Raw genomic sequence first — 20,047 nt, forward strand, 5'->3', positions numbered from 1 at the left:
CTTTGCTTTTATTAATGGTCTGTGACAACTAACTATATGCAGGTTTGATTGTTGTTCATGGCACTTACTTTTATTATTGTTTCTTGATTTCATCACTGACAATTCTATATGTTTTGTGCTGAGGATTGATAATCCTTGTCTTATTTTTGATTGATGACAAAAGGGGGAAGAGATTGCACAAACTTAAGAGGAGCTGTGAGAAAACACAGTTACATATCTTAATTGACTCATATTGATTCAATTATGGAAGTCAAATGTGTTGTGGGCAAGAATTATGCTGCTGAGTATGCTAAACTTATCATCTGTGTTGTTTTTTTTATTATGAGTATTTTGGTTAAATTGTTTTGGTTTAACTGTTTTAAAGTTGTTTATCTTGAGAATACTTTATGTTTTTTTTAGGTTATTTTATTTTAATTTAAGTATTTAAATGAATTGATATTATGTTTTTAGAGTAAGTTGGTATATGCATGCTTGGTAAATTATATTGTAACGAGTTAATTTACTAAGTTATTTAGAGTTACTTTAATCTCTAGTATACTCTAAGAATTTTGTTTTACTCTTGTTTACTTAAGTTTGTTTATAAAGTTTATCATCATCAAAAAGGGGGAATTTGTTGACCTCCTAGGTTTTGATGATGACTTCACTTTTAATAAAAAAAACATATTTTAGAGATTGTTTTGTAGGTATATATCCGATTTTGTTGAAATCGTTGATGAAGCCTGAAGATCTGTTGTATGGAAGATTGTACGTGTCTTAAAAGTCAAAGAAGTTAGATGAGTGTTAAAATGTTAAGAATAGACAAACAGTCTACTGTTCCCAGAACAAGCAATCTAACAGATGTTGAAGATGGAGACAGTACGCTGTTTCTACGCTGCAGATATGGAGAAAAATACATCGACTGAAAAATTATAGTTATTATACTATTTTGTATTTAGTTGATGTAAACGGTTAAAAATTAATTTAGTTGCTTAAATTAATTAATAAGTTAGTTGGCAAAACTATTTTTAGGTTATCTAAAAATAGCCTAAGAATATTTCTTTGAAAAAAACGGATCTCCTTTAATTTAAGATCTTTGTTTTGACTCCTATGCTATATTTAGCATAAGGCAACCGTTTTCTATTTTTAGAAAATAAATAACCGGTTTCTAGTTATTGCACTCCACTACCGTTTCCACTATGCACGTGCAAGTACGTGGTAGTTATGCTTATGGAAACTGATGGCTGTTCCCTCTATAAATAGAAGGGACTGCTCAAACCGATTTGGTATACAAGAGTGTCCAAAGTGGGAGATCATTTTAAGAAAAATATTTTCTAAGTTTTAAAAGCCAATTAATTTATTATATTTTTCTTAAGTAATTATTTTGATTTTTATCCTTTAGAGAATTGGCCTTGTAAAGGGTGTTAGAGTGTTTTGTTGAAATTAGACTTACGAAAAGTCTAAGGGAAGTGAGAAGAGAATTGTGAGAATAAAGAAAGAGAAAGGGAGAATAGAGAAAGAGAATTAGGCCTAGAATAAGAGAAGCTTCAAGAGAAGCAAAATTGTTTTATGTAATTGTTATTGATTGCCTAAAACATAGTGAGAATTTTGAAATCCCAGGGGGTCGTTGTTTTTCCTTCTTATTAGACTAAGAAGGTTTCCACGTAAAATCCTTGTCTCTTTTTATTTCTTGCTTTCTAAGTTTAAGTCTTATTTTGTTTATTAAAGTTCCGCAAATTAGAGCAAAATAAAGCAAAAGTTAGTGCACAACAATTCACCCCCCTCTTGTTGCACGTGAACATCTCTTTGTATTTCAACACTAACAAACTAAAAATGCAATAAAAATTGGTTTCAAACTATATGATGTTGAAATCACTCACTATTCACGGTGAAAACAATAATTACATACCCTAGAATGAAACAAAGCATGATAATATTAACACTTGCAAGGATTAACAATAATTAAACTATGAAAAGACACAATGAAAGAACCAAGAGACAAAATATTAAGAACAATACTAATTTTATTAATGGCTATTGCTAGGAAAAATAATTAAAGTTTTGACAAGGGAATATTAAACTAATACAAATTTGATAAAGGAAGATTAAACTAAAAAGAGAAAATAATTAAATGACAAGAAAATTAATTAAATGATAAAGAAAGCTTACAAAGATTCTGAATGGTGTTATATGGAGTAGAAAATGAAGGAACAAGAAGGAAAGGAAAAAGGACAAGAGGAAGAAGGACGAAGAAGAGGTTTTTCAATCTCCACCTCTATGCTCCAAGGAGGCCTAACCTAATTTCCCCTTATTAAACAATAAATTACCCCTAAGAATTTAATTAAAATAAAGACAAAATAAAATTAAAATTAAAGCAACGAAAAATAGGCCTAACATCAATTCGAGTGGGCTTTTTTATCCTGACAATTTCAGCAAACTTCAAACGGACGTCATTTCTTGCTCGATTGTCGAAATTGGGCATATAATATATCGTTAGAATGCTCTTGAAGTCTAGTTTCCAATATCTCAAAAGTTGTAGTAGTATGATCTTTCTATCAAATGTTATGATCAAAAGATTAGACATATATCAAATTTCACCTCAAAACTTTTGCATTATAAATACTCTTCTACTCTTTTGCTCATTTTCTTTGTAGTTTATCTTCAACCGAGCTAAAATCCCCTTAGTAAACTCCGTCATAATTAAGATCGTTGGAATTATGCTTAAACCAATCAAAACCGCTCAAAAACAATATGAATAACCAAAATGGATAAAATAGCAAATGCTCAAAATAAGCACGAAATCACTAACAACGACCATCATTAAAGAGTATAAAATGATACAAATAAGTTTTTGTACTGTTTATTTTTCAATTTAAGCTGTTTGCTAAGCTCTTTGTGATTTTTTTTAAGTCTCAGAATTTTTTGGGTTAATGTAAGTTGTCTATTTTATGTAATGAATGTAATTGAAGATAATTTTTTTAATGTCTGTAATTGGACAAATACTTGATTTTCAATTATCTGATTTCAGTATCCTTACACAACAAATTGAATTTTCCCTCCATGGGAAAGTGTGATCGACTTTGGGGGGAAACAAAATCCAATTATGAGAAAAGAGAGTGAAAAATTTAAATTAATCTTTCTCATCAACTTTTTCATAAACTTGATATTTTAGTGGTCTCCCCTTCGTTATTGGTTTTGGTGTAAAATTTAAATATCTCCTTATTTATCAATTGAAGGGGGTAAAAAAGTATATTTAACAAAATATCGGATATTTTGAAAAAAAATTAAATAAAAAATTGGATTTTTTTGGGAAAACTATTTAGAGGAAAAAATATATCATTTGTCTTTTTCATTTAGAAAAAACATTTTCAAATTTAGATAAACATAACCTGATAAAATAACAAATATTCCCTCCAATCCTTTAATTTAGTCCCATTTCCTTGGGCACGCATATTAAAGATTGTGTGGGGTCCATTAAAAAGGGTAAATAGTAAAGGGTAAGTAGTGAAGGATAAGTAGTGAAGGGTAGTTGGGTAAGTAAGGTATATGGGGGTATATTCGTAATTACTTGTGTGAACTAAGGGTATTTAAGTAAAAAAGAATTGTCAAAAATAAAAATGAAACTAATTTAAAGATTTTGCCAAATAAGAAAATGAGACTAAATTAAAAGATCGGAGGGACTATTATAACAATTGCAATATTATAACCTGATAACGGAATTTTGTTTAGCTGATGCATACTATGAAAAGCGGGTAGAAAATAATTGAAAAACAAAAAAAATAGAAGTATAAATCGTAAATCAATGGAAACCAAACAGACAGGAGTAGAAGAGAGAGAAACACCATCTCCATTTTCAAATTCTCTGTCGTTTTCGCTAGAAAGTTCGATCTTCACAACCCCAGATTTTGATCACTCAAATGCGACATTTGTTAGATCTTAAATCTCTATCCAATTCATCAAAGGAAGGGAAAATTATTCAATTTCCTCTCCTGAACGAAATTTCATTTTGTAAAAGTATTTTTTTCCTATTTCTTGAGCTGAAATACTCGTCTTTGTGGGATCATTTGTGGATCGTTCCTGATGCGACAGCGTAAAATGTGCTAGTTTTGACAAGCAACAAAGCAAGTGATAACAAGAGAAGAACGCGTTGACATTTTGCTGAATTTGACAATGTCATCGTTATCCGCGATCAGCGAAGAGCTCGGAGAAATTGAAGGACAAATTAGTGACATATTTCGAGCATTATCGTAAGATTTATGCTTTTTTGAATTACGCTGTTAAGTTCTTTTGTTCTGAATTAAACTGATATAAAATGTTGTATTTTGCATAATTGATTGTGCTTAACAGTCCTGAATTTAGCTCATTATTACAGCATCGGAGATTTGATCGATTTTCATTTCATGGTTATACGTTATAATTGTTTCATATCATGCTTGCTTTTTTTTTTTTTTTTTTTTTTTTTTTTTTTTTTTACTGTAAAGTAACGACCTATAAATATAGGATTAAAACTATTTACAAGACAGGATAAATCTTGAAGTATCAATAAGGGTGATAACAACTTTTAATCATAACAAGTCAGGATCTTGAGAAGATAAGTCGGGACTTCAAACTAAAAACAGAAGTTTGTTTTGTGGAATAAGTATGAGACTTGTTTTGAGCAAATGATAAAAATAGAATGTACAGGTGTAAGAATAAAGAACACAATGAATATTGAGTTCAGTCCTCCAAAGGGCCCAATTGAAGATTAAACAGTTGCGGAAATTGGGGTTTTGGAATACTGTTTTTCTGTATTAATTAAGGAGTAAACCATTCTCCAATATATACATGAACACTAGCCTCTATTCTAGGTAACCAAATATTCTATACATTAATTAAGGTAATATAGAATAAACTAGAATAATCTAAATATGTAAAATATATACTTTCCCGTATTCCCCCTCAAGTTAGGCATCGAGGTCGTGGGATCACCGATGCCTAACTTGCATAAAGTACTATTGAAGACCTCTGATGAGACGGCTTTTGTGAGAACGTCAGCTAGTTGGTCTTTCGATCTAACAAAGGGAAGGCGGATGATCTTGTTCTCCAGTTTCTCCTTGATAAAATGTCGGTCAATCTCTATATGTTTCGTTCGATCATGTTGAACCGGATTCTCGGAGATGCTTATTTCTGCTTTATTATCACAATATAGTGGACTTGCCTGTGTCTAGTGACAATCTAGTTCTCCTAAAAGTTTTCTGATCCATATAATCTTTGTGACTCCTTTTGCTATTCCTATGAATTTTGCTTCAGCACTGGAAAAGGCAACTACCTTCTGCTTTTTACTCTTCAAAGTGACCAGATTACCCCCTACAAGGGTGAAGTATCCTAAAGTAGATTTCCTGTCATCCCGATCACCTGCCCAGTCTGCATCTGTGTAACCGATAAGATCAAGATTATCATTCTTTGAGTAGAAGATTCCTTTACTATTGGTTCTCTTTAAGTATCTCAAGATTCTCAAGACTGCTGCCATATGTTCCCCTTGAGGTCGATGCATGAACTTACTTACAACTTCTACTGCATAGGCGATATCTGGTCTCATGTGAGATAAATAGATCAGCTTCCCTTGCATTCTTCTATAACGATCTTGATCTGCCATTTCTGTCCGTTCAACAATTTGTAGACCATGATTAGCTACCATAGGAGTCTCTGCCGGTTTGCAGTCTAACATGCCTGCTTCTGCCAGGAGGTCTAGGGTGTACCTTCTTTAATTAATGAATATCCCCTTCCTTGACCTTAAAACCTCTATTCCAAGGAAGTATTTCAGTTGTCCCAAATCCTTCATCTCAAATTCTTGAAATAATTTGCTCCTGAGCCGATCAATTTCCTTAGCATTGTTCCCAGTAATCACCATATCATCAACATAGATAACGAGACATGTAATTTAGTTTCCACTCTTCCTGAGAAATAAAGTGTGGTCTGAGTTGCTCTGTTTGTAACCAAATCTCTTCATTGCTGTAGTGAATCTACCAAACCACACCCTTGGAGATTGCTTCAAATCGTATAACGCCTTTTTAAGTTTACACCCTTCTCCCTGATTATATTCATCTGAGCAACCTGGTGGAGGTTTCATATAAACTTCTTCTTCAATCTCCCCATGTAGGAAGGCATTCTTCACATCAAACTGATATAGGGGCCATTCTTTGTTTGTTGCTATAGAGAAGAGGACTCGGATAGTATTGATTTTAGCCACAGTTGAGAATGTTTCCGTGTGTTCTATCCCATATGTCTGTGTGTACTCTTTCGCAACAAGTCTCGCTTTATACCTCTCAATGGTTCCATCTGCATGATATTTGACTGAAAAAACCCATTTACATCCAACTGTTTTCTTGTTACTTGGTAACATACATTTCTCCCATGTCCTGCTTTTCTGGAGGGTTATGATCTCCTCATTCATAGCTTGTTTCCACTTCAGATCTCGGAGGGCTTCTTCAGTGCTTTTTGGAATAGTATTGGAATAGAGAGAAGTATTGAAGGCAAAAGCTGTTTGTGATAGTTGTTCATCATCCCGCCTATAAATAGGGTTTCGGGATCTCTGGGATTCAAACTCAAGATCATATCTTTTGGGAGGCATTCCTCTCGTACTCTATGGGGGCAATTCATATTTCCTGGGAACAATAACACTACTTGGCACAATATCATCAGTAGGTATATCAATGAAAGGAGCAGGAGAACTTGGTGTTACCTCTTGTTCAGCCGGATGCTCAGAGACTGGAGTAGTCTGAGGAGATGGTTCAGTGACAATGTCAGTGGCAATATCAGTGGTGGTGCCTACTTGTTCTTTGGGATCTCGAATGTCAGCAGCCAAGGGATGAATTAACCAGCTAAGATCCTCATTCTCCTCACTCACACTCTCCCCCTGAGATCGAGGCTGGGTATAGTAGTAAGATTGTTCAAAGAAGTCACAATCCATGGTGGTATAAAGTCTGTTATGGATCGAATCATAACATCGATAAGCCCTTCTGAGTAACGCCGTACCCAAGGAATACACATTTGACTGCCCGTGGTTCAAACTTAGTTCGTACCCTAGAGGAAAGATGGACATACACTACACACCCAAATATGCGAGGAGGAAGGGAATGAGAAGAGGGAACAGGAGTAAAGGTATGGAGGGTGGCAACAGGAGTCGGGAAATGGAGGATTTTAGTAGGGAGACGGTTTGTGAGATAGGTGGCAGTAGCAATAGCCTCGGGTCAAAAATGAACAGGCATATGAGCCTCAAACATGAGAGCTCGTGCTATCTCAAGCAGGGTATGGTTTTTGCGTTCAGTAACCCCATTTTGTTGTGGAGTGTCTAGGCATAAGGTTTGGTGAACAAGACCATGATTGAGAAAAAATTGTTTCATTGCAACAGAAATATATTCACCACCATTATCTGAGCGAAGGATCTTAGGTTTTGCACGGAATCGAGTAAGAATCATGTTATAGTATTTGACAAAGACATCGGAAACTTCAGATTTGTGTTTCAAAAAATAAACCCAACACATAAGGGAACAATCATCAACAAATAACACAAAATATGCAAAACCATGAGAGTCAATATGTGGGGCTGGGCCCCATACATCAGAATGTACTATATCAAACGGTTTGGGGGCACGAGTATTACTGGGAAAATTGGAATGTTTGTGACTTTTAGCTAGTACACAAGTTTCACAATCTAGGGACGTAGTACAATTATGAAGAGAAGGAAAAAGTCGTTTTAGATAACCTAGGGATGGATGACCTAAACGACGATGCCAAGTCCACAATTGGTGAGCAGGAGATCCATGAGCAAGCATTGCACCACTATTTTGAATCACCTCATCGACATAGTATAGCCCACCTCGTTCAATACCTCGCCCAATGATCGTCCCTGTCTAAGCATCTTGCACAATACAATTTTCAGAGATTAGGAGCACAGTACAATTCAATTCCTTGGTTAACTGACTAACCGACAATAATGTATGAGACAGACTGAGAATTAACAAACAATTTTTAAGATGAACAGAAAGAGAAATATTGACTGGTCCAGCTCGGTCAACCGATATACATTCCCCATTAGCTGTCTGGATATGGGTGCGGTGAGTGGGATGGGTCGATAAAAAATCACGAGGATCAATGGTCATTGTATCAATTGCCCCGCAATCAAATATCCATTGAGAATGAGGTTTACGGTTAAGAAGACTTGTGGATACTATGTGGTGTGGGCCAGAAATTTTAGTAGAAATTTTGTGGGCTTTGTGTTTGGGCTAAATGAGATTGGGAGGTATGAGGTAGGGTTAAGTCTTTTAGGTTATAAATAAGAGGGTAAGTGGGAGTGTCTCCCTCCCCTAGTGTTGCGGTTGTTGTTTCTCTCTTTTCCCTTCTCTGTTTCTCGCTGTTGTTTCTGTTCCCTATTTGTTATGTGGTCATTGTTCCTTCTCCTTCCCCCTTGCTACAGCCCCTCACTTTACCTGATTCCACACATGATGACGGTTGTTCGGCAGTAGTTAGGTAAGCCTTACCGCCGGTCCGGCTTGCCGATGCCTTGGTGGCGGTTTTCCGCTTCTGTAGATCATCCCACCAATCGTGGTACCCCACAAGCTTGAAGCATCCCTCCTTTGTAAGCCTTGAGCCACCACAGTGAGTACATCGGAGTTTTCTCCGGTCATCCTCTTCTCGGCTTCTCTGGAGGTTTTTGTTTCTCATGGCTAAACCCGATCCAATCTCTGAGGGACTCATTCCCAGTGATGAGACGCCATTCATTGTTTTCAAGTGTGCTATTTCCCGTCTGATTGTGGCATAGGCTGCCTCCAGAGGTTCATTATTGAGGTTATCCCTTCTTTCTTTGTCCAAATTGTCATTAATCCCAGTAAGAAATTGATAGAGTCTTTGTCTTTGTATATACTTGTTGAATTCTGTTATGTCCTTCGAGCAGGTCATTGGATTCGGCATTCTCCGGTCAATTTCTTTCCATAATATATTGAGTTTACTGTAGTAAACTTCTATGGTGTAATTACTTGTCTTAAAGTTGCTGCCTTTGAACTCAGATCAAAGATCTGGAGTTCATCTCTACCACATCCCAAGAGACTTTCGATTCCTTGCCATAGGCTGTGTGCAGTTGTATAATCCAAGAATTGGTTAACAATTTCTCCATCTATATTTTCAATTATCCACGCTATGACCATGGCATTCCTTTGTTCCCATTGAGCGTAGTCTAGGTCTAGCGGTGGTGGGGGTGCGGCAGTGATGTGACTGAGCCGCCCCCGACCTCCAATGGCTACGTGCATTAACTTGCACCATTTTGTATAATTGTGATATGTAAGTTTTTCCGAGATTTTGACAGAGGTTGTATTTTCGGTTTGATTGTTTGTTTTGTTGAGTTTCTGAAACATCTGGAACATTTGTTCCATCTGTTCCATGGATATTAGGGTTTTTGGTGTTTGTTCTTCTGGAAAATCGGTCATTTACAGGTAAGGTATGGTAGATGATGAGTCCTTCTCGGATCTGAACCCTATGACTCTGATTTTTCTATATTAATTAAGGAGTAAACCATTCTCCAATATATACATGAACACTAGCATCTATTCTAGGTAACCAAATATTCTATACATTAATTAAGGTAATATAGAATAAACTAGAATAATCTAAATATGTAAAATATATACTTTCCCACACCAATCTCTATCCTCGAGCTTTTTCCTAGCTGTTAGGATTTGGGTAAATAGTCTTTATTCACTTTCATCAAGAATTCTAGATACAAACTTTAGAAGAAGGTCACACTTATCTTCTAAGCATTCGATGTAGCTACAATCTACCAAATTAGATTCTTTAATCTTAATGAACTAAATATATTCTTTTTCCTCTTTTTCTTATATTGAATCGAATGATAACAACTTAAGAACAAAAAATACTCTTATAAAATACAAGGCAACCTAATGAAGCTTAATTTGAATGTAGAGCTTGAGAGTAATTCTTAATGTAGGATTCTTTGAAGACTTAAAAGACTTTTTGTAATGTGTTTATTGATTGTATTCTTAATGTGTGTCTTTCATGTTCTTCATTCTTTAAATAAATAGACGTTTGAAGCTTTGAATTTGAAAGAAGAGTTATTAACCTCACTCAAGAATCACAAATTAAGGTTTAAGAAAAGGTTTGTGTTGTGTCAATGTATAAGAACCAAATATGCAAGTGTATGATGAATGACAATAAGAAATAAATAATCAAGGCAAGTATTTAAGGTGGTTAACTAATCTTGGACTACATCTACCATCTAGCCTAGGATTATATTAATGTGTTTAAAGGAGAGAATACAAAACTTGAAGGAATTACAATGGAGATAAGTGTAAGGGAAAAGAGAAGCTAATTAGGGAGTAAATAAACAAGCAAGTACTTTGGTGCACCAAATAACCTTGTATATTTTATAGGAGGAACAATGTAGTAAAGTGTGGCTTAAAATGGGACGGCAACTGAAGGAGGCAGCAACGAAACAAAAGCAGCAGAAGGGTGCCTGTAGCTTCGCTCGACCTGCTGTTGGAATGTAGTAAAGTTTCCTTTTTCATGCTTGACTTTTCTTTTACATGCTTCTCACGGTGTCCAATGCTCATTACCTTAATCTTAGGATTGCAATCTTGCACCTCAAAGCTTCACATGTCAAGATTTACACCATCAATAGAACCATGTACTATTGATTCCCATACAAACCAAATCACAAACATGTGATGGGTCCTTTTCTAACTTAGACCAACTAAAAGTGAATAATTACCTTAATCATGTTCTTGATTACTTGGTGAACATAGGTCACCGAAAATCACAACAGAATCCTTAACGGTAACTTGCCTTAACTGGATCTGTTGAGGCCTTGAAAAGAGCCACCATATCTTTGTATTCAAGGAAACTTTCCAACAAAAACTAATTAGTCGTTAGATATATAAAACGATTATGGAAAGGATTATATTCCAAGATCAATATGTCTCTTTATATATGGCAACAATAGGAATAAAATCAATTTTTGTATATTACCATATACACAAGATCTTTACCAAATAAAATGGAGAAAACATACCTTGGTTGATCTTGTGGATAGCCGTTGGAATAGAATGAACAAGACAAAAATATGTTTGCCAAAATATAGCAAATGGCTATATCATAAGTTCTTACAAACTTACGTTTCATGCTACAGAAACTTGTAAACCACAACGAAATATTAGCATGTACATAATCAATAAATAATCATATAATTTTGTCTTCCATCATTATAATTATAAAATATGATAATTATAAAACGATCAAGGGGTCAAGTCAACAAAGCTGTTAGCTTTAGAGTTTGTACTCCTGGTCTTGTTCTCTTGTTAACAAAATCCGTAGTTAACTTTGCAAAAAATTAATTGGTTGCAATTAAATGAATTACTCATAGTTAGTGTTGGGTTGATTGGACCCTCCAAGTTTTCTTTTGAAGAAATTACAACTAAGGATGTTGTGATAGCTATGGTGCAAGTTGGCCATCTAGAACACAAGAATAGACAGTTTAGAAAGAAGAATTAAAGTAATTCAATGTGAGTTCATTATAGAATAGAGAGGCAAGTATTGTATTGTGTATTAATATGGCTTAATTGAGAATACTTACAATTAGTTGGAATGGGCTAAAACAATAGAATAAAACAATAGAACAAACAACAAAAATTAGTAAATGTAGAACAAAGAACAAAGAACTAAAACAATAGAACAAAGTTGTAGATAATAAGTAAACTGTAGATAATAATTACACCACTCTTTAGACTCACTTCCACATATGCATCTTAGATACATTTCCATACACCTTTTCACAAACTGTGTTCCTTGGATTGAAAACAGAGCTTTCCAAAATGACTATAAAAGTTAGGATTCCTATCAACGACTATACACCTAGGCCAATCATCAAGTTTAAAAGTGTGATCAAGGTATAATGTTGTTATATAGAGGGGTGTTCATAAAAACCGGATCTGAATTATTCGGTTTCGAAAACAAACCACATAATTTATCCTATTTTCGTAAATCGATAACTCCGATTGGATATCCGGTTTTAGAACCGCACATACCGGATCCGAATCACATATTTTTAGAATCCGGTATCCGGTTATATATTTATTTTTTTTTCTTTTTACTTTTTTAAAAGCCAGCTAGAATGTCTGAATTGCCCTCTTTTAGAAAACCCTAAAATGAATTCATTCTAATTTCTGATTCTTCATTTTGAATATTGGGTGATGGTGCATTTTCTCCATTTTTTACTGATTTCCTTTCATATTCTTCATTCCCCTCATCCTCTTCCTTCCTTCTCATCTTCGTCCATTAATTTGCTTCTTATTTTCAATATCTCTCAAGCAAATTGAACACTAGCTTGCTCAGCTTCTCTTGAATCGAACATTGGAGCCATGGGTTTTTCTAAGTTCAAAGAATGCAATGAGTAAAACTGAAGATTAGAAAGTAATCAAACCACTTCTAAAAGAATGAAACCACTCTATTAGTACTAAAAAACGAATGCGATGAATTTTGCATTAGAATTAACTTTCAAGTTTCAACGATACAACTGCAATGATGTAATCAAACCACTTCCAAACTATTAGACATTAGTACTTAAGAGGTTAAAGATAGTTTTCTTTTAGTTAACAGTTAACTATTCTCAAATTATTCTTATTCCCACCTATCCCTTATCCCATGATTTGTTTTTCATGACTAATTAAGCTTAGTATTGTTAGAGAGTTATTTTTTTACAACAATTTTTAGAGAGTTAGTATTAAAATTTTAAACAAAAAAATTTCTAAAAGAAAAGGAGAAAAAAAGTGCATGGGTAAAATAAACTAACAAAACCATATCACACAATTGCATATAAGGATTTTTTTCCTTATACAATACCTTCATGGGATTGCATTGACATTTTAGGAAAGCGATAAATTGCTTATGCATGTGGTATTATAAATATGCATCAAATTGAAACATAATTTTTATATTTTCTGTTTGCTATTTGGTTGTACGTCTTTAGTTCATCGTGTTGTACAAAATTACTATTTATTTGTGGTAAGATCAATATGCATTTTGGTTGTATGATTTTCAAATATGTCTGAAAGAATGTGCCATGGATTTTGTAAAAATATTTTTTTATTATTTAAAAAACAGAAATGGGTTTCAGAAGTTGGAAAAGATCAAGGATTCAAGTAGACAAAGCAGGCAACTGGAAGAGCTAACTGATAAGATGCGAGAGTGTAAGAGGTAGACAAATTCTTTTAAAGATAGACATGTCAAACCTGTTCAATTTATTGACAAATCTTTCTATGTAGGCACTCTACTAAGGCTGTAAAAATGATCTAATGGGCTTACTCCTCCTTACCCTTCCCTCCTAACTGCTGGTTTTTCTAATTTATCAACATTATAATTACTTTCTCAGGCTCATTAAAGAATTTGATCGAGAGGTGAAGAAATTGGAAGGACGAAATGATCCAAACACAAATAAGACAATGAATGAGAAAAAGCAGTCATTGGTATAACACCTATTTTTATAGCATACATGTTTAGTGGTTTTTGACATTTCAAACTCAAAATGAAATTTTGATTTGACTTGTTTTTTCGAAAAAAGATAGTGTTTGAAGGTATAAGAGATTTGTCACATAGTACATTTGGGTTAGAATTTAATGGTTTTAATACATTGCTTCAATGCCACTAAAGTGGCTTCCACCTAGGCAAGGTAAGAGAGTTTGATGCATGCTACCTTACACTTGTAATAATTATGATGCTGTTCTGATTAAACCTTGATTAATAAAATGAAATTTGTTCACATATTAGAAAGAGAGTTCATATTTTGTGATTATTTTATCAAACAAAACATATTGATGTGGAAGATAGTTTCTTCACTGTTTAGTATTTAAGTTTATTTTTCCTTTATTGTGTATTGTGCTATATGCATTTTTTTTAAGTCTTATGCTAGCACTGATTTTGTTTTTCATGTTTCTCTACAGATCAAAGAGTTGAATTCATACGTTGCTTTGAAAAAGCAGTAAGTTTGCTACAGACATTAATATGTATTTGACATGAAAATTTTGGAAATAAAATGCTTTATTGTGTGTCCTTTGCTACGATTTTTTACTTATATGCCTATTTCAGCTGACAGTAGCTAACAGCTTACAGAATCACACATAAAAACTTCGTAATAGTTACATCACATCTCCTGATCCTGGATAAACATATAAACTTATTTTTCATGATGTTATCAATGGGTAATTAAGCTGCGAGTTACCGAGTTTTCTTGACATTTGATTGAATCAATTGAATGAAAGCATACCCTTGTGGCCTTGTTTGCAAATTACTGTATATCATTTAATTGAGAGTGCATTCATATGGGTGCTTGTGATCAAGCTTCTGAATGTTTTGAGTCTTCTTCCTGAAGAAATGGTTTCTATGAGTTGCTGCGAAGTAATAGATAGATTATGAAATTAACAATTTATAGAATGTGAAACCTTGAACCTTAAATTTAGACCACTCAATGGTTTTCATCCTCCACATAAAGGGCATAAAAATTTGCAAAAGAAACAAAAAAGTGTAGTTAAAGATATTGTTTGTGGGCATGAAGTAACCCCAAAACAATTGTGTGAACAGTATTGTTATTCCAAACAGTGTCCTTTATTAATATACTTCTCCCGAGTTCAGATAATGTAAAGTTCTCTATTTTTATGCTCACGAATCAACAATACTTCACTTGGATTCACATTGCCCTGAATGTGGACAGATATGCAACCAATCTGGAAAACAAACGTATTGATCTGTTCGAAGGGCCTGGTGAAGGGGTTGGTGAAGATAATGTTTTGTTAGCATCCGGTAAGTGCATGTTGTAATCTTCTACTATTGTTTTTTGCATGTGGCTTCTATAAGTGTTCAATCTTTATTGTATTATTTAGGGTCTCAGTTAGAAGTTAGAACTCTATGAATGCAATTATGCAAGCATAAAATATACTCTTTCCTTTCTGGGAAATTTTACACTATGTTTGGATAGGAGGAAATGGAGGAAGCAAGGGGAGAGAAATGCGGAGATTGTGTTTTTCTCATATGGATACCAATAGGAGAAAAGAGGGAAATCAAGGGAAGGGAATTGGAACAATAACTCCGTTACAGTTTTAACCAAATAAATCCTTCAAACAGAGGAAAGATTTAGAAGTAACACACCAGTCTCCCCTCCCTTTCCCTTCCTTCCCATCCCAAAATTTTATTCAAACAGTGTTAGGCATGCTTAAATAGGTCTACATGTTTAATTTCAAACTTTCATTTCAAGTCTGACCATTTGCAAATTTGCTATCGATCTTCTAATGTTAACAACTTGTGCAAAACCAAATCAACTTTCCTTAGTCTGACTCTGAAATGCTTTTTATTGTAGGAATTTGTTATTACATATTGTCACATATCTCATCCATGACACGCAAAGTAGTCTTGGTTAAAACTTAAAAGCATATGTATATTTTGGTTTAATTGTAAATCTATATTCTGCATTCTGCAGCTATGACAAATGATCAGCTGATTGACCAAGGAAACAGAATGATGGATGAAACCGATCAAGCCATTGATAGGGGAAAGAAGGTTTGTTATTTTGCCAATTTTACTGCACATTTTGTAAGTAACTGATGTATGTGAGCAGTTATGTGATCACTAACCATCTTCGAGGATTTAGGTACAATTTTATCTGCTGCAGCTTCGTTTATTGACAAGGTGATGAAGCTATGATCCACATTAAACTTGTTTAAACCGATCATACTGATTACATCAATCAACCCAAAATCACATTACCTAAAACAAAAATATATAGCTTATCACCGTAATAAGACACAAACCAAAGTGACCTAAATTGAACATGATAGTGATGATACTCATGACCTATTTGTCACCTTTAGTTGATACGGACCATATCCCACGAGTCCACGACAACCTCCTCTATACAATATTTCATACTCCACTATGGCTTCCACCTAAGAAAGATTTGGGGTTAGATGTATACAAAATCACCTTTGTAATAACAAAGAGGTTGTTACGGATTGACCCTTGATGGTAAATCATTTAGAACTTCACATAAATAATAAATACACATGATTTATTAAGTCATTATTATAGTCCACTATATTCCAAATCAAAAGAACTATAAATCTTTGGCTCCATCAAGAATGAACGACCCCCTCACATATTAATCGAGCTTAAAAGTGTTGGATATTCACTCATTGTCAGGCTGTAAGAATAAATTGTATGATACAAGCTGAAAGTGAAGCATCTGATACTTGAAGTTTCTGGTTTAGAAATATTATTAATGTGCTGCATATGCTGTTTATTTAGATGGACCTTGATCTTAGATGGTCCTTGTGCAATATAAATGTCAGACTAAATGACAGAACTCCAATGCCCATGCTCTTTGAATTTCTGAATAATGTAAACATCCATATAAATTCTTTAATATGTTTGTTTGCTTGAGGCAGATTATTCATGAGACAATTGGCATTGGACAAGAAACTGCCGAAGCTCTTAAAGCCCAGGTGAGTCATTTGGTAGAAGTTTTATTGGGCCTTTAATTTCAGTTTATTTCTAATGAGCTTATGATATATGTACGTGGATAAAGAATAATGTTATTTACCTATGGGAATGTTCAGACCGAACAAATGAGTAGAATTGTTAACGAATTGGACTCGATAAATTTCTCTATCAAAAAGGCTTCAAAGCTAGTCAAGGAAATTGGTCGACAGGTCTCTTCAACACCTACTTCTTTCCAAACTGCTTTTGTTTTGTTTTTCTTTTATTTTTGTTCTCATCCTCCCAACTTTCTACAGGTTGCTACTGATAAATGTATCATGGCCCTGCTGTTCATGATAGTACTTGGAGTCATAGCAATCATTATTGTGAAGGTGGACCTCTAATTTTCCTCAACGTTTTTCATTATATTATGGTTACTTTGTTGATCTGTCTGACATTTTTCTTCTCTGTAGAAAATATGATTATACCTTTAGAGTTTTATGTGACTAATGATTGAGGAAGTTTTTTGAAGAGTAGTTTTTTATTACAATTGTTCTTTAGATTTGAGAAATACATTAATATCGTGCAAGATATGTATCGAAAAGTAAAGACAAATGTTAGAACATGTGGAGCATAGTGCCAAAATACAATTTTGGTCACGGTTGTTAAACAGATATCGCGGTCATTACGGATACTTTTAAGGTCAATGTAGCCTATATTTCGGTAGCGATAAACTCAAAAACCTTTACGATATGGTCACGATACGGTAATGCAGCCTTGTTTTTGCACTATGATGTGGAGGGACAACAAAGGATTTTCAAATCACTGATGGCCTTTAAGAAGGCTCGGTCCTAAGCTTTTTTCTTTTCGCAGTGGTCCTAGATGAGATAACTCAATCAATACAAGGAGTCATGTCTTGGGGCATATTATTTGCATAATGACATTGTTTTGGTAGATGAGATTAGGGACTAAGTAAATGCTAAGTTAGAACAATGGAGACAAGAGTTAGAGTCACGGAGTTTCAAATTAAGTCGGAGTAAGAAAGAGTACATGGAGTGTAATTTCAACACAAACGTGATAACAAGAGGCACTATAAAGCTACCAGAAGAGAAAGAAATCATTTTAAGTGGATGCTTCAAATACCTTGGGTCCACAGTTTAAAGTAGTGGGAATATTCAACAAGATGTGATTCATAGAATTAAGTGTGAGTGCCAAAAATGAAAAACTACTCTCGGATTATTAAGTGATTGAGGAGTGCCCATAAAGTTAAAAGGAAAGTTTTATCGAACAACCATTAGACTGTGCTACTATATGGAGGCTTTTAGAACGGATCAAAGTAGAAAAATGGTAATATTCAACAGTGACCATTTATTTCTAATAAAAAACACAAAGCACATGGGAAAAGGTTTGTATGTTAAAAACAAACATCGTTTTTCCTGTCGAGCTCTGCCCTTCAGTTTTTGTTCAATAAAATTCTCCACCAATTTCAGCAGCAAATTCTGGTGGTGTTGGAGGATAGAGGAGCTGAAGTAGGATCAGTGGAAGTTGTGGAAGGCTAGAGAGAAACAAGAGAAAGTTAAGAGCGCATAAGGTTAGTATAATAGGGGATGATAAAGAAATGTTGGTGCAACAGGATGGCATTTGCTGCTAAGTCGGTTTTGCACAGCTCTTTGACAATAGTTATTCATTTGAACATTTGTGTTATATTCTCCATATAATTAGTATTACTGTATTAGATTCTATGCTCTGTTTTCTCTAAGACCCTTATTTACACATGCTAACTTACTGTTTTTGGATGTAATTTCTATCTTATGAAATGTGTTTTACTGCTTTTTATGTCTTCCACTTGATTTTTGAGCAGACCAAATGTTAAGGTCTTCCAGAAATGCACGTGATAAAGATGTTGCTTCCTTGACTTTTCTTTGAGTGTTGAGGAATATGAATATGTCTATGGGTTCTTGCCAATCGCAAAACTCCAATCCATCTCTTGTTTATTCTATTTTATTTGTTGAAAGAAGACCCAAGTCTTTATCAATAGACAATAAACCATGTAGTAAATATCATGTTCATACAATCATACTCTTACATAGTCTCAGTTTCACACCTAGCATCAATACCACTTCATAATAACTTTATAACCCATTTTTTGTTTGCAGATTGTGAACCCGCACAACAAAGACATCCGAGACATTCCTGGATTAGCACCACCTGCTCAATCACGAAGATTGCTTTGGTTCCATAACTAAAGAAGATGCTTCACTGCGCAGGTTCCTTATTTTCAATCTCTTGATATTAATGTGAACTTTTGAATGACTAGATTTGACGCATATAGGTTTTTGGTACTGAAGTCCTTTGTTCAAGATTATATTCAAACTGGCAGAAGTCTGGCATTCTGTATGATATTCGAATCAGTCTTCTTACCACATGCCAAGAATATATATTCTGTCCTTCACACGAATACAAATTCAGCAACAGCATTGTTCCTTTGGTAGGATTCAGCTGAGAAATACAGTAAATTTTATGTGTCACGGCTAATTATATTCGTTCATATGTCCTTAAAATACGCGTATTCACATGAATACAAGTTTTGTAAAATCAATACTACTTCCGGGCAATAATTCCAGCCTGCATGTTGTACCTTTGTTGAATCTTATGTACCTGTGAGAAACTGGCAATTATATTCAATGGAGATAATTTGTCTTTTGCTTTGTACTATTTGAAATAAGTGCAACTTGAAAACAAGTGATTGTTGCTTGTACTACTCCATTTGCGTGGGTTGCAAGTTGTCTCACATAGACTCCAGTAAACCATACTATATGTGTGGGATTCATTATATAACAAAAGGTACTATTTAGCTACCTTTTTTGATAAAATAAGGATAAAATGCAAGCTCAACCGTTGGACTTCTCAGCTCCCAAACTTGTAATTGCTAGTTTGATCTTTAACATTTACACTTAAAAGGCAATTTTTTATTTTTATTTTATTTTTATTTTTTTTTAGGTTGTATGAAACCTCAAATCGCATCGTATATTATAACCTTAAAACTATAAGACCTTAGTATTTTGTAACAAATTACAACATAAATTGTGAAACTATATGATTTTGTTTAGACTTATTATTTTTGAATAACATAATATCAACTTATCAATTTGTAAAATTGCAAAGGCATCAAACCCATGCGCATATAGATTTGAGGCCGCCTATATTACCTTGGTGCCGTTTGAAAATTTTTTGAATTTTAGAAAAATTTGAGCGAAAAAATAAAAAAAATTAAGCAAATAAGCGAAATTCTAAACATTTCCCAAAAGTAAGCGTCCGAACCCCAAAGCTGTGCTTTGGAGCTGTTCGCAGTTAGTAACTGCGAACAGGTCAAAAAAAGACAAAATAGCTGTTCGCAGTTACTAACTGCGAACATAAATTTTTATTTTATTTATTTTTTTTTTATTATTATTTTTATTTTTTTTTTCGCAGTTAGTAACTGCGAACAGCTATTTTGTCTTTTTACTGTTCGCAGTCTAACTGCGAACAGCTCTTTTGTCTTTTATAGCTGTTCGCAGTTAGTAAC

At 34.1% G+C, this 20,047-nt stretch overlaps 1 protein-coding gene across 4 annotated transcripts; it reads left to right on the forward strand.

Annotated features, from left to right (window-relative positions):
* Positions 1-3,728: 3,728 nt before the first annotated feature.
* LOC130799708 (novel plant SNARE 11-like) lies at positions 3,729-19,195 on the forward strand. Of its 4 annotated transcripts, XM_057662905.1 has the most exons (12): positions 3,742-4,223; positions 10,398-10,510; positions 13,123-13,215; positions 13,391-13,484; positions 13,959-13,996; positions 14,726-14,814; positions 15,488-15,567; positions 16,452-16,508; positions 16,623-16,715; positions 16,800-16,874; positions 18,639-18,749; positions 18,815-19,195. In XM_057662905.1, the coding sequence occupies exons 2-11, from the start codon at positions 10,428-10,430 to the stop codon at positions 18,726-18,728; spliced, it is 792 nt and encodes a 263-aa protein (XP_057518888.1). In that variant the 5' UTR covers positions 3,742-4,223; positions 10,398-10,427; the 3' UTR covers positions 18,729-18,749; positions 18,815-19,195. The 4 variants fall into 4 exon arrangements, with proteins under 4 accessions (XP_057518890.1, XP_057518889.1, XP_057518888.1 ...); XM_057662907.1 differs by lacking the exon at positions 10,398-10,510 and having other exon boundaries at positions 3,729-4,223; XM_057662904.1 differs by having other exon boundaries at positions 3,743-4,223; positions 18,639-19,195.
* Positions 19,196-20,047: the final 852 nt, after the last annotated feature.

This window comes from Amaranthus tricolor, chromosome 14 (assembly GCF_026212465.1).
Source record: "Amaranthus tricolor cultivar Red isolate AtriRed21 chromosome 14, ASM2621246v1, whole genome shotgun sequence".
In the NCBI taxonomy this organism is placed as follows: domain Eukaryota; kingdom Viridiplantae; phylum Streptophyta; class Magnoliopsida; order Caryophyllales; family Amaranthaceae; genus Amaranthus; species Amaranthus tricolor.